At 31.9% G+C, this 15,201-nt stretch overlaps 2 protein-coding genes across 2 annotated transcripts; one reads left to right on the top strand and one right to left on the bottom strand.

Moving 5' to 3' along the window:
* Positions 1–1,345: 1,345 nt before the first annotated feature.
* On the top strand, positions 1,346–2,177 carry LOC107476865 (histone H2A). Its single transcript, XM_016096794.2, has 2 exons — positions 1,346–1,627; positions 1,748–2,177. The coding sequence occupies exons 1-2, from the start codon at positions 1,415–1,417 to the stop codon at positions 1,985–1,987; spliced, it is 453 nt and encodes a 150-aa protein (XP_015952280.1). The 5' UTR covers positions 1,346–1,414; the 3' UTR covers positions 1,988–2,177.
* A 7,697-nt stretch (positions 2,178–9,874) lies between these two features.
* Positions 9,875–10,834, bottom strand: LOC107476866 (histone H2A). Its single transcript, XM_016096795.3, has 2 exons — positions 10,530–10,834; positions 9,875–10,352 (listed from the first exon to the last, which is right to left on the bottom strand). Exons 1-2 carry the CDS (start codon positions 10,740–10,742, stop codon positions 10,110–10,112), a joined length of 456 nt encoding a protein of 151 aa, XP_015952281.1. The 5' UTR covers positions 10,743–10,834; the 3' UTR covers positions 9,875–10,109.
* Positions 10,835–15,201: the final 4,367 nt, after the last annotated feature.

The following is a 15,201-nucleotide window of genomic DNA, read 5'->3' as shown; positions in this document are numbered from 1 at the left end:
TTTCACCTCTGCAAGAGCGAGCTCTGTGATCATCACATACTCCTCTTGCACGCCTAGAGAAGAATCAACTTGAGGTTCATTCTCTTCTATAGGGGCGTGCTCAATGGCAGTCCCAGGATTCTTCTGGTCCATGATTGCCATAAGTCCCTCAGTAGCAAACTTCTGAAGTTCGGCCTCTTTGGTGAAGACTATTGTCTCACCTTCTCAGAGAGCCTCATGCTTTATGTGAGGGTCATTTGGGACTGCACTTCCTCAGACAACTCAGTAAGAGGAATATTACCCTACTCAGGTGTCTAGGAGCATTATAACTCTCGTCAAAAGGTGTGGCTACAGTCTCCTTGTCTAGAACTTCTGTCCTGACTGGGGTCTAAACATTTGTTGCTGACTTAGGCAATCTCTGCAAGGGAGAGAACCTTTTTAGGAATTTGGTAATAACCTGATCCCAGGTGTTCATACTTCCTCTGGGTGCAATATCCCACCAATCTTTTGCTCAATTTTTCAGAACAAATGGGAATAGTTTTAACTTGTGGAGTTCAGGGTCTCCGTGGTATAGGCTAGAATCTAAAGAAGCAGCGTTCTCTGATCCGTAAGATTCGACCTTGTCTGTGGCGTTTTGAGTAGGATCGCCAAGAGAATGAACTGCTAGCGCTTCACCCTTCTTTGGATTGGATGACCACGGCCAATGGCATTCAATCTATAGCAGAGGAGATCAATGACCACAGCCCATAGCATTGATCACATACAGCCTGCCATAAAAGACATCATTCACAAGCAAAGAAGACAGTGATACCAAAATTAATTCAGAAAGACAAGGCAACTCCAACTCTCAATTCTATCCTTAAAGTATTAGCAGCCTATTATAATAATCCTAAATTCTATAATCATGCAACCTTCTTATTTGCCTGACTAAGATCTGCAAGATAACCATAGCTTTCTTCAAACCACAATCCTCGTGAGATCGACCCTGACTCCCTCAAATATTATTTAGACGATCAAATACACTTATTAGTACAACAATTTTAAAGTGTAAACGAGATAAGAAAAATATTTATTTTGATAAATATTTTTTAAATTATTTATTTCGATAATTATTATATTTATTTTATACATAATAAATTAATAATACAGAAAATTAAGAATTCTGATATAAAAGAAAAAATATAAAAGATACAAAGAATACTGGAATTCCATTGGTCCATTCAGGAGTGACATAGATCACAAACTAAAAAGGGCCATAACCGTTGATTAAGATATAATCTAACGTTCAGAATCCGTCCACATAGTTGATCCTCGTAGTCACCTGGCCCCTGCCGAACCTCAATAAATCCAAACCCGACAGCAATCGCTTCCACCATCTTCATCATCATCACTCTCTTCTCACCCAAAAAACTCATCCTTTCCGTAAACTTTCTTCATGGACAGCCCCGCCGGAAAAACCAAAAAAGGAGCCGCCGGCAGGAGAGGCGGTGGTCCCAAGAGGAAGCCAGTCTCAAGGTCCGTCAAAGCCGGTCTCCAATTCCCCGTCGGAAGAATCGGACGCTACCTGAAGAAAGGCCGTTACTCTCAGCGCGTCGGAACTGGTGCTCCGGTTTACCTCGCCGCCGTTTTGGAATACCTAGCCGCCGAGGTATCTGTTGATAACAATAATGAGCTATAATTACTTCTTAGATCTTCGATTATTATTACTACATTGCGTATTAAATTTTAGGGTTTGGAATTTAATTTGGGAAATTTAACATTATTGTAGGTGTTGGAGTTGGCTGGGAATGCTGCTAGAGACAACAAGAAGAATAGGATTATTCCAAGGCATGTGTTGTTAGCTGTGAGGAACGATGAGGAGCTTGGAAAATTGCTTGCTGGTGTTACCATTGCTCATGGTGGTGTCCTTCCTAACATAAACCCTGTTCTGTTGCCAAAGAAATCTCAAACTGCTACCAAGGAACCAAAGTCTCCATCTAAGGGCACTAAGTCTCCTAAGAAGGCTTGATCTTATAGTTGATGATGCTAAGTTGTTGTTATTAGTTTGTTTTGGAACTTTTATTTTTCATGTATATGTATGTTGTTAGATTCTTCTCTTAGAACAGTCCCTTGGAAAAGAATGTAATGCTTTTATGGTTTAAAGTTATCTCAATGATGTAGGGTTCTAAAGCGAATTGAAAGCAGCTCGTTTCAAATCATTCTTGTAGCTTTAATACCAATGCAATTTGTCCATGGTTTTTTAGCCTAGTAACTTATTACCATTTTCTTCAAACATTTGACTAGACACTTGAAAATGATGTTTTTCGAGACCGAAAAACCGTTGAAACAAATCAAACTAACATAAGGATAATGTTTGTTTTGGTTATTCCTGTGTCCCCATCAAGAAAAAGGTTAGATCTATGTTTTAAAGATTGTGTTACTGTTTGCTGTAACAAATTTGAAGTAAAATTTATAGATTGTTATACATTGATTTATGAATTTTGTTTCTGATTCCTGAAAGACTTAAATTAGACCTATATAAAGCAGGAAAAGTAAACACAAAGTTTGGAGGTTTATATATTTCCTATGAAAAGGTGTAGATGAACAAGGGTTCGAAGGATTTGTCCAAATATTATTACGGCCCTTGATTTTGTTTTTTGATTAAATTATCAAAGGAATAAATGCCAAAGTTGTATTCAATCTTAAATATAATGGAAAAAGTATATATATTTTTCACACAAACTTAAGAACAAAAAATAGGATAGATATTTGAGTTGTGTAGATTTTAAGTATTCAACATTTCAACCTCGAATTTCCGTGTTTCTATTTTTTTTTTTTTAGGTTAGAATATGTTCTTTGATTAAAATCAAAGGCAGAATTTACATACAATAGATAATAGTTACAAGTTAGGCCAACCATTATGTGTATTTTTGGTTTAGCTCTTATAAATTACGATTGAGTTCAACTTAATTTTATTAAGTATAAGTTTGTTTTAATGTAGTTTATATTTAGATATTTTGATTTAAAAAGTAATTATAATTGAAAAAAATATTTGGATAACAAGAACTAATTAGGTGCCGTTTATGGAGTCCACAAATTATGATGGTTATACTTGCTATGGATAAACAAATCATCAGATGCTCGCATGTGGAGGAAAAGACTATTTGTTTGACTAACTTAGCACTTTTAAAGTAGTTTATTTGTTATAGTAATCTAGTTAGTTTTAATAACATTAAATTATTATTATTATTTTTTTGTTAGAATCTATTTTCTTTTTAATTTTCAACAACTGGTATCCCACATGTAAAAAGAAACAACAAAGAACATTTTAATACAGGAATTTTTTTTGAAATAAAATAAAAAAATTATGAAAAAATATAGGATACTAATATAGTATCTGCAAATTTATTGTCAATAATAATTAATTATTATATTTTAATTACAATTAACATTGAATTGACTTAAATTAATAAAATAATTGAATTATAAGGATTTCTAACCGCGCCGAGGAGAGCAGCAACATGAATCGAGGAAGGTGTCACCCAACCCTCTTCCGCAGCAACTCTTAACTGCGTCGTCGTCACTCACCCATGCATTCTCCCTCACTCGGGCATCAGTTGCCGTTGCATCCTCTGCCTCCACCGTTCACCACTTGCTGAACATGCTCTTCACAAAACCACTGCTCACATTACGCGTCTACGATCGTCGCATCGCATCCCCTTCGCTACTATTGTTTTCGTCGTCACCTCATGGAGCCTTCACCACTGTTGTCTTCACCGTCACGCGGAACCCCCTTCCCGTGGAGCTGCTGCCGCTGCCTCGAGCCGTTAGTTGCACTACTCGAAATGCGTGTAGTGGTTCGCGTCTGCGCTGCCGCCTCTGACGATCCTCTGGGCAGTGTCGGTGTCCTCCGCAACCAATCTCCGTCTCCGCAACGCGCACTTTGCATGGGCAATCTTCTTCTCTGCAGGACCTCTGCGGCACCTTCCCCTTCGCCATGTGTCGCTGCCGTCTCCCGCAGCGCGCTGCCTCTATCTTATTTTCACCTTCTCAATCCGATCAAAGACATCTCTATTAGAATACACATGTATAAGGAGAGACATCCAGGAGACACATCCACAAAGACATTTTTATTAGACACAGCCATAAAAAATACACTTCCATTAGACCCAATCATAAACAAGAATTGGCAGGAGTTGGCAGAATCTTGTTGGTTATGTCGCGGGATTGAAAAATTATTATTTTCCCAAATCCAATATTCCAACTTTAATGTCAGGAATGCAATTTTTTTTTTTGTTTTGAGTGAGTTCGCCCAACCCCGGCTAACTTCGCCTAAATTTTCGGAAATTTCCATTTTTAAGTCATTATGATTGTCTCCAATAATAGATAGGAATACACAAAAGTACACAGACAAGAAACATGATTTTCATCGTCTTCAAAAATATACAGGCACACAGGAATAAATCACATTTAACAAGAATTTTTTAATTAAAATTAAAAAAAATCACTATTTTCCAAAAAAAATGACTTATTCCTGTGTACTCTTACGTATTTTGAAAACAATGATAATGGTTGCCATCGTTAACCTTACAACTTTTTTCCTTATCCAATCCGATATTTATGAAGAAGTGTATTGAAGTTCGTTGGAGTACAAGGCTAATTCTATATTTGCCAGATAGTACGGCGAACTTGCCCTAAATGTAAAAAAAAAAAAAAAAAAATCGTATTTAAAAAATTAAAATTAAAAAATCAAGTTTGGAGCAATATTTTTTATTTTATTTAAAAAAAATCCTTTTAATAGAGCAAACAAAAGAAGTTACATCAAGAAATCAACAGATTCAAGGAACGGAGATGTACGATGCCGTGAGTATTGCTAACTACTTCTCCGTGGTGGTGGGATAGTTAGGGATACCGATCAGAAATTACGGTTTAAAGGCTCGAGAATGGGTATGCGACGCTTAGGTTGTTGAAGCCACTGTTTTCGCATCCTATGATTGAAGGCGGACCAACATGGTAGCCATAGAGATCGGTTCAGAAGATGCTAAGAAGAACAGGACAATGTTGCTGTTTTAGAGGGTAAGACGACATTGAAGAGTAAGCCTTGTAACCCGAGAAAGCAGTGGCATTGTCAAGTCAAATGGCCGGAGGCTGCACCAGCGGTGAACGGCGGAACCTCAGGCTCAATAAGATCCATTAGCCACCATCCATGGAGCAGCACATAACATCCTCCGAAGAAGATAGTGGATTGGGCCACAAGGCTTGGTGCTCCGGGTCGGGTCTGTTTGTTGACTGGCCCATGACCCCCTAGTCATCTTCAACCTCATACTTTTTTTTTTTTAATTTTTGCTGTCTATTTTTATCAAAGTTAAAGAATAAAATATTCACAAATGTTAGTATAGAAATAAGCACACATATCTAATTTCATACTAGCAAAATTCCAACCATACAAAATAAAAAATTGATCGATCGATGGCATGTTTTAATTTCAGGTCTATTAATAAATAATGGCATGCGTATGGGTCTATAAATAAAAGAAAAAAATTAGACTATTTATTATATTTTTTGACAATAAAAAATAATTTATAGTATAATGTAGTCATTTTTAGATTATTATCGAAAAATCGTTTTTTTTCTTGCCAAAAATGGAGTCACTACTACCGCCCAAAATTAAAAAAATAACAACTTTTAAAAATATTTATACTGCATTAATTTTTTTCTTACATTAGTAAATAATCATTTATGACTTTTTTTTATTTTTAATTAAACTAATCATTTTATCCTGCATAAAATGTTTAAAGTATAAAATTATTCTTATTAATTAAGCATTAATATTAGTCAAGTGAAATTCAAAATTGCTAATTACAAAAGATATCATGTCATGTGTTACTTTTGGATTGGTAGATCAATGTATAGACATTTAAAGTCACCATATTAAAAGACACTATAATCGTGGCCTAGGCGAAATTACTTTTGAATGTAAAATTACTAAAAAGATAAAGCTTAGATTAAGCTTTTAATATTATTGTTTTAACATTTTTCAGATTACAGAATTTTAAATTACAATATTAAGTACTTATTAGGTGTTATTAAATCACTAGATTTTTTTTTAATTTGTTAGTGTGTTTAGTAAATTTTTAGTAGTAAAAATAAAAATACCAAAAAAAAATAAAAAAAGATAAAGTACTAAATTGATCCCTTACGTTTGGACTTAATTCTGTTTTAATCCTTAAGTTTTAAAGTATCCTATTTGAATCTAAAAAAATTTCATTTAACTTCAACGTAGTCCCACCTTAAGGTCAAACTTAAATAGTTAACGAAATGTCCTACGTGATAGCAGTGCAAGAACTACTATGTCGATAATTTAGAGAATAAATACAAGCTCCAAAGGTACAAAATCAACCATGGATACATCAATACATTTATTTAATATTCTCCTTAGTTCTATAGAAAATATTTCATTTAAATTGTAAGAAAAATGATAAATAAATATATTAAGACATCCATTATTGATTTCGTACTTTTATACCTTGTATTTAATCTTTAGATTATCGACCTTGTACTGTCACCTAAGATATTCCATTAATTATTTAACTTTGACCTCAAGGTGGGACTATATGTAGACTAAATGAATCTTTTTTGGATTTAAATAAGATACTTTAAACCTTTTTCAAGACAGGGTTACGCCCAAACATAGGGGATCAATTTAGTACTTTACCCAATAAAAAAACATCTTTTTTGAGAAACTACAATTTATATTTTTTTAAAATTAAAAAAAAATATTTTTCACATAATAAATAAACAAAAAAATATAGAAAAAATTTCACTCCCCTCCCTTGCGAGATGCTAAAGTGACACTCTCTCTATTTTATAAATGTACAATTTCCTCCCTTCTAACTTATAAGAAACGTCATCTTTAATCCATTTTAAATTTTTTGTGTTAACTAATATTAACTTTATCCATTTTTTAAGAAAAAATAAATTATTTTTTGAAAAAATACCCATTAACAAAAATTTTATTTTTTATCATTAAATTTTACTTACCAAAATATCCTTTAATAAATTATTTTTTATTGACAAAATTATATTTTTACCAAAATACTTTAAAAAAATTCATAATTAAACTTTTTTTCTAAGATATCTACCCTTCAATAATTTTTAAATTATTAAATTGTGATTTTACCAAAATTTTTGTTAAGAATTATTTTTATGTTTTACTATTAATATTTTGATATCAATATATATTATTTTAAATATTTTAAAAAAAATATAATTATTAATCTTTTTAAAAATAATTTAATCAATAAAAGAATAATTTATTAAAGATTATTTTGGTAAGCAAAATTTAATGATAAGAAATAAAATTTTTGGTAATTGGTATTTTTCTTAAAAAATTATTTTTTCTTATAAAATGGATAAAGTTAACATTAGTTAATACAAAAAGTTTTAAATGGATTAAAGAGGAGATTTTTTAAAAGTTAGAAGGGAGAAAAATATATATTTATAAAATAGAGGGGATGGGAGTGTCATTTTAGCATTTCGCAGAAGAGGGGAATGAAATTTTCTCAAAAATATATTATTATACTCAAAAATAATTGATAGATAAAAAAATCTTTTTACATGCAATATCTAAATATAAAATTAATTTTAATTTTTTTGTAAAATCTAGTAAACTAGAATAATTATATATGAACATAATTGATAATGTCTAATAATTATAAACTATAATAAGAAAAGGCAATCTGACAAACAAATTTATCAAACTAATAAGAATAACAATAAGGTGCATAAAATACAAAAATACATTACAATATATGAATATAATATAACACTAAAAAAGAGATAAGCCACAAGGAAGAAGATGAAATAAAATAAAGATGGGAGATGAAGAAGGTGAAAAAGGATAGTTATAAAATAAAATAAAGATGATGATACATGTAGAAAAGATGAGAAAGGTGAAGAATAACCGAAAGAATAAATTTTATAATGAATTTTCAATGATAAAAACTGAAAACAAAAGTCACAATACTATAAATAATATGATATTGAAAAAAAATTTATCTAAAATTTGATCCAACGTTTAACACTTTTTAAATACCCTTATGCTTCCAAATAATAAACGAAATTTATGTTTTAAAGATTGTGTTAGACTGTTTGTTCTAACAAATTTGAATTGAAAATTATAGATTGTTACACATTGATTTACGAATTTTGTTTTTAATTCCTAAAAGACTTAGATTAAACCTCTATGAAACAAGAAAAGTAAACACAAAGTTTGCAAGTTTATATAAGGCTTAAAGAAAATGAGAAAAACCAAATGCAGCTGTGAGCTTGCCGGATATTTATATCTAGCGTTGGATCTTTATTTTATTGCACATTTATCAAACAGAGGAGAGAACTGGTGCCTAGATTAAGTTATAAATTAAATTAAAACATCATACGCATAAACGTAATTTCAAGTGAGCTTTGGATCTGAGGCCTGGGACCAAAAATATAAAAAGATCCGCTGCCATTCCCATTAACAAGGTAAATGCTACGTAAATAAATTTTATAGTCAACTACATATAATTACTAAAAGAAAGAGATATATATGGCTCCATGTTTTTCTTTAAAAAAATATTGTCTTTATCCTAATGTTTAGAGTCTTAAAGTTGTCTTAAAACTTAAATAAGACGAAAACGTTAAGGACAAAAAAGCGATACATAAAAATAAATTTTAATTTAATTTTATTTTTCAATCATTTTAATTTTTTTCTGTACATAGGATTCAATTATTTTTAATTACATCTAAATAAATTACACTTAATCACATTACTTTCATTTTAAATAAATTTATTTTTTATAATTTTAAAGAATTAGTTTATATATTAATCATTTTACAAATATTTCATGATAACTAAAAATCTTTAAGAGTAAAATTATAAAAAAATTTAATTTATTTAAAATGAAAGTAATATAATTAATTGTAATTTACTTAGATGTGATTAAAAAATAATTGAATATTATATATAGTAAAAAATTGATATTATTGAAGGATAAAATTAAAATTTATTTTTATGTATCATTTTTATTCCAAACGTTTCAAAATCATCTTAATTTTGTGCCGCTGTCAATTCTGTTAACGGATCTGCAGAACAACATTGAGGAGGTTTTAAAAAATTAAGTACTTAAATAAGACTATTGAAACGTTGTGAATAATTTTAAGACTTACCCTAAATATTGAAAACAAAAATGATGCTTTACTCAAAATATATCCAAACTCTAAAAGAACCCTAACATTTTTACATTAACAAATGGCTTAATATTTCTAAACGAAGAAGAGTTTAGCACCAAAATATACATCGGGACTAAATGTGCAAAACTACAAAAAAAATATGTTTAAGATTCCCTATAACTCTTCTCTTGATTACAGGTTATTATTCATTTGAACAGGAGAAATGTCTTATGCGTAACGCGCGTTTGATATGAACCAATAAACTATGAATGAACGAAGTAAAAATAAAACAATATCAAATTGACCACAATCCTATTTCATATCATAAGTGACTTTCGGTCAAGCAGAATTCTCTATTGAAAATTGTAATACTAAAGTTGTTGAATGTCTATTAGGATGATCCCTATATTACCGGCAAATAAAAAGTGCTTCCCCTTAAAATTCAGTTCTTCCAGGCTTTTATGTTTCCCGCCATCAAATTTTCATCAGAAATAATTAAAATTATATTATTTCAGTACATGTTGAATTACTCTCTAATCCGAGAGAGGGAAGTTTTGTACTCACAATCAATTGCAAAAAAAAAAATAATAATTCTAATCGCATCTGAAAATCTAGTCCAATAATAACATTTGCGCTAAAATACAAATACAATCCATGACGCACTTTATGCCATTTTTGCTAAATTGAAAATAACATAATAGAAATATATCATAAGCCAATTTGCATTAACATCCAAATTCTAATCTTTGCTACATGAAAAAAGAGCTATTTCCAATAATCCATTCACCATAAATTCCAAATGAGGATACCATGACAAGCATCACATATTCCTGCCATCCTAAAAAGGACTAAAGGTACCTAATAACAGATATACATTAAAATTAAAGAGAAACCAAAAGTAACCTAACACCAAAATATCATAATCATAAAAGCATGGTCAATTAAGCTTTCTTAGGAGACTTTGTGCCCTTAGATGGAGACTTCGGTTCCTTAGCAGCAGCGGTTTGACTCTTCTTAGGTAAAAGCACAGGGTTAATGTTAGGAAGAACACCACCATGAGCAATGGTAACACCAGCAAGCAATTTTCCAAGCTCTTCATCGTTCCTCACAGCTAACAGCACATGCCTTGGAATAATCCTGTTCTTCTTGTTATCCCTAGCAGCATTCCCAGCCAATTCCAAAACCTACATGAACAAAAGAGAAAACAATCAACAACCGAATTTAATGTAAGATTTCGCAAATCTAGCTTCAGCAATCAATCGACACTGAGATCTAATTGTTAACCCTAAAATTAAATCTTAGTTCCAAAATTGAAATATAATAATTGAAGATCTACTAAGAACTCGTAATTGTGATTATACCTCAGCAGCTAGGTATTCCAAAACGGCGGCGAGATAAACCGGAGCGCCGCTTCCCACGCGCTGAGCATAACGGCCTTTCTTCAAGTAGCGACCGATCCTTCCGACGGGGAATTGGAGACCGGCTTTGACGGACTTTGACACTGACTTCTTCTTGGGACCACCGCCTCTCCTTCCGGCAGCTCCTTTCTTCCCTTTTACAGCGGGGCTGTCCATCAGAACCTTAATTAACTTTTCTTTTCTTTTTCTTTTCTTTTTCCGGTAATGGAAGAGGTGTGATTGCGGTGGCGGAGGGAGTGGAGTCTTGGCTTTTATTGAGCTTGGGACAGTGTGAGAGGAGTCTCGTGGGTGTGTAAGTGAGTGGGTTTGGGGCGTTTGATTGGATATTATCAACGGCTGTGATATGTTTCAAATGGTTATCCGTGTGACTTGTATATGGACCAATGAGATTTCTGAATTATTTGCACAAAGCATTGTTCCCTTTTTTTTATGCTTTTTGCTTAGATTCTCATCTGCTGAGTAATAATGCGCTGGTGGATTAGAGAACAAAGACACGAGGGAACAAATAAGGAAAAATAACTAATGCATAATTAAAGAGTTGAAATTTTTAGTAAATTTGAAATTAATTTTAAGATTTTGCTGACTTATGCCCTAAGGATAAAAATGAAAAATAACTAATGCATAATTAAAGAGTTGAAATTTTTAGTAAATTTGAAATTAATTTTAAGATTTTGCTGACTTATGCCCTAAGGATAAAAATGAAACATATTATAAAAAAAATATTTTATAAAAATTATTAAAAATATATTTAAAAAAATTTATTATTATATTTTTAAAATGTGCTTTTGGTTAGATCCTTAATATTTGAAAAATAACAAATTAGCTCCTGTTTTCTGTTAGATATTTAAATTATTTTTATAGTTCTCTCCATTTAGACTCGATATAAAAAACCGACGTATAATAATAAGATAGTAACTTAGTATGAATACATCATCTAAATTGATTAAGACCATTTAGACCATTTACTAACTTCGCTTGCAGAGGGAACTTCAAACACTCATCGAGGTGCATCTCGACCTGCATCTGAAAAACAACAATATTGTATGGGATGAGAACCGAAGGTTCTCAGTATGGTTAAGGTGCCCACATATATAATAAGCAAGGTCCCGGAAAAGTTAAAGGCAATCCTAGAACACCGACAATCAGATTATAAATCTTAAGGAACTAAAGCTAAAACCATAAATGAGGGTAGGTCTCTAAAGTTCTAAACTTGATCAACATCTGATCAAAATCCTCAATCTCTTCGCCTTTCCTCCGTTCCTCCAACTCCATTAAATTTGCATAGACAGACAAAACAGACAAGTCAAACACATATAGAAAGCATATATAACAAGTAGGCAATTAGCGATTAACGTGAATAAACAATTAGGGGTGGAAACAGGCCAGGCCAGGTCAGGCTTTACTCTGAACAGGCCTGGCCTGTCATACAGTTGATTGGCCTGAGCCTGCCCTGCAGCCTGTTATAGGCTCTTTATAAAGTACTAGGTCGGCCTGTTATTTAGCCTGGCCTGGCCTGAAGCCGGTTAAAAGATTTGATAATTTTTTTTTACAAAAATAAAAATATTATTTAAAAAATTATTTTTTAATAAAATTGTTATATATAATATGTCATATATTTAATATTTATGAAAAATTTTAAACTTCTAACATATTTAAAATATACAAAAATATTTATAATAAAATATAATAAATTTAAAATATCTCATAATTTTATTAATAATAAATAATTATTTATATATTTAATTATATTTTAACAGGCTCAGGCAGGCCTGACAGGCCTATAAAGCTAATTAGTCAGCATGGGCCTGACCTATTAATGTATTAAGGCTTTTAAAAGAGTCTGGACCTGTACCTATTTTATAACAGGCCAGGCCAGGCCAGGCCAAACACAGGCCAGGCTGTAGGCCCCTGGCAGGCCGTCTGGCATTTTTCCACCCCTATAAACAATTAAGCAAGCTAAGACAATGCACGCTCAAACAAAATATACAAATGCACATGATGCATGCCTTTCCTAGTGCAGGCCATGAGCTCATGCGTCGGTTGTCTACCCGCAACCCGACGTTACTCAGAGTGAACCCCGAATATGGTCCCTTTACTGTGTCAATTAGACACCTTGGCATCACGGTTACCCGTGTCAATTAGGCCTCATTATAATAACATTTCAATGTGTATCACAGTAAGGAACAGTGCTATCAGTTAGGCGAACATTCCCGCATTAGCTATCTCAGACTATCAGTTAGGCGGGCCCTTTCGCATTGGCAGTTTAGCACAAGACCCATTCACATTCCATATGCTATCAGTTAGGCGGACATTCCCGCATTAGCAACCTTCGGCTATCAGTCAGGCGGGCACTTTCGCATTAGTAGTTTGGCATGAAGCCCATTCGTCATACACTCTTATGATTCATTATCCATTTTAATTATCTTTTCCATTCATGGTTTCTCTTTTTCGTTCTTTTCATCATACCTCCACATCTTTTTCGTTCTTTATTCTTTTTAAGAACATATAATTCATCCTCTAAATTAGATACTGTACCATTATACCAATAAATCTCTTTATAACTTGCATACTCTAAACCTTAAATATTTTCACCAAATTTGTGAAATTAATATAATCAATGTTTAATGAAAAAAATGTCTCAATTTATTCATTAAAGTAATACTCCATCAGAATTCCTTTCGAACTAATTCCCAAGGAAAAAAACAAAGACAATTTCAAATGGCATCTGCTAGAAGAATAATGGACAACAAATAAGATCAAATAACTTCTTTAATCATCCTTCAACCATTACTAAACTATTTTTATTTGATCAAACAATTACTAAGGGTATCAAAATAAGAGTAATGTGCGTGCGTGCATGCATGTGTGTTAAAGGAAAATATTTCGCTTTTTTAAAGTTAAGGTGTAATTTAGTGTGTCACGTGAAGGTGATTTCGGGCTATTGAAGATAGATGTAAAGGGAAAGGGGGAGACTCTTCAAAATGCGTGTTTTTTCTTGGTTGAGAACGACATCGTTTTGCTGATTGGGCAGGGATTAAGTGGTCCTAACCAATTTATATGATGTGTTCCGACCAAGTCACCACCTCACCGTTACATGTCAGTTTTTTCCGTCAAATCTAAACAAAGAGAGTCACAGAAAGATCTAAGTGTCTAACGGAAGAAATGGACATGGATCGATTTATCATTTTTCAAACATTAGAGAACGACTTGTCTATTTTCAAAAATGACAGGAGTCAAAAAGGGTATTTACTCTACAAAAATATTTTATAATTTTTTTTAAAATTTTCAGTGCATTAAATACATCAAAAATATTATAAAAAATTATTATTATGTTTTTAAAAGGTGCTTTTAGGGCACAATTTAGTTAAATATTTAATTTTAGTATATTATAACAAAATTGATAACAAACTTTTTATCTATATTTTTCACTTTCTTTTGATTAGGAATTTTCTAAAATAATTAAGAATGTACAAATTATGGATTTGGTGGGACTAAATCACCAAAGAGCACTGTAAACTTTAAATTAGATTGTCGACTTTTTTTTCCATTAGAGCTTAGAGGGCCCTAGGCCCTAAAAAAAAAAATACACACAACACTGCACACACATTTTGGGGCATACAATGATTTCTTAATTCTCTTGCCATTCCAACATGGCAATATCACACTTGGGCTTAGGTTCCTCCACATTACCTTAAAAAAAAGAAATGAAATATCACACTTGGATCTGAGGCTGGTAATAGTTAGCACTTCGCGGTGAAAATGAACTCTTCAATAGACGTGTCTTTACTCTTTAGAGATCTAGGTTTAGTTTAAGTTTCATTGATTATCTAAGTTGAATGTAAAAGGTTATTTGAATATAGTTTTGAGCATGTACTGGCCTTACATGCTTAATTAATAGATGTTTCTGTGCGTGCGTTGTTGACTTAGCTGGTCATTGAATATGAACCCATTGGTGTGAGTGTGTAGTGTAGCTGTGTTGTGAGCAGCATAAGAATACTTAAAAAATTACTCTACTTAGCACTCACGTTAGTATCGATTCAAGAGGTTGTGAATTGTATTGGGATTTTGATTGTACATTAGGGAGCAAGGTCTATATATTCTACTATTCTAGAGTTTTGTATTATGGGATCTATGGTGAGAGGTGTAACAATAACAGTAAAAATGTTGTGCTTATTTTCAAACTTATTTTCGTTGATTTGTGATTCATTTTTTATTAAAAAATACGTAAATTCTTTATAGATAAATCTTAATTATTATTGTAATTAGCACTGTCGTCAGCATCTTCAACTGATACTAATTCATGATGACTTGATTATTAAGTAGGTCAAACTAGATAAATTCAACATTTAACCAACATATGAATCTTAAAAAAAAAGTGTAGCAATAACAATTAACAAGATGTTAAAGAAATATTTCGGACAACTACATATTTCAAATAATGACACTACAATCTACGTTATTAATTTCAGGTGTAAGTATGATTTTGATTTCTAATGTTCAGGACTAAAATTGAAATCATCCCTCATCTAATTTTTTATTTAAAATCGTCCTTTACGTTTTTTTTTTATTAAATTCATCCTTTTAATTTTTTGTAGACAAAAATACCCTCACCCCC

This window comes from Arachis duranensis, chromosome 3 (genome assembly GCF_000817695.3).
Source record: "Arachis duranensis cultivar V14167 chromosome 3, aradu.V14167.gnm2.J7QH, whole genome shotgun sequence".
Taxonomy (NCBI): domain Eukaryota; kingdom Viridiplantae; phylum Streptophyta; class Magnoliopsida; order Fabales; family Fabaceae; genus Arachis; species Arachis duranensis.
The sequence above is the reverse complement of the archived record's forward strand: the minus strand, read 5'-3'. Positions and strand labels throughout refer to the sequence as shown.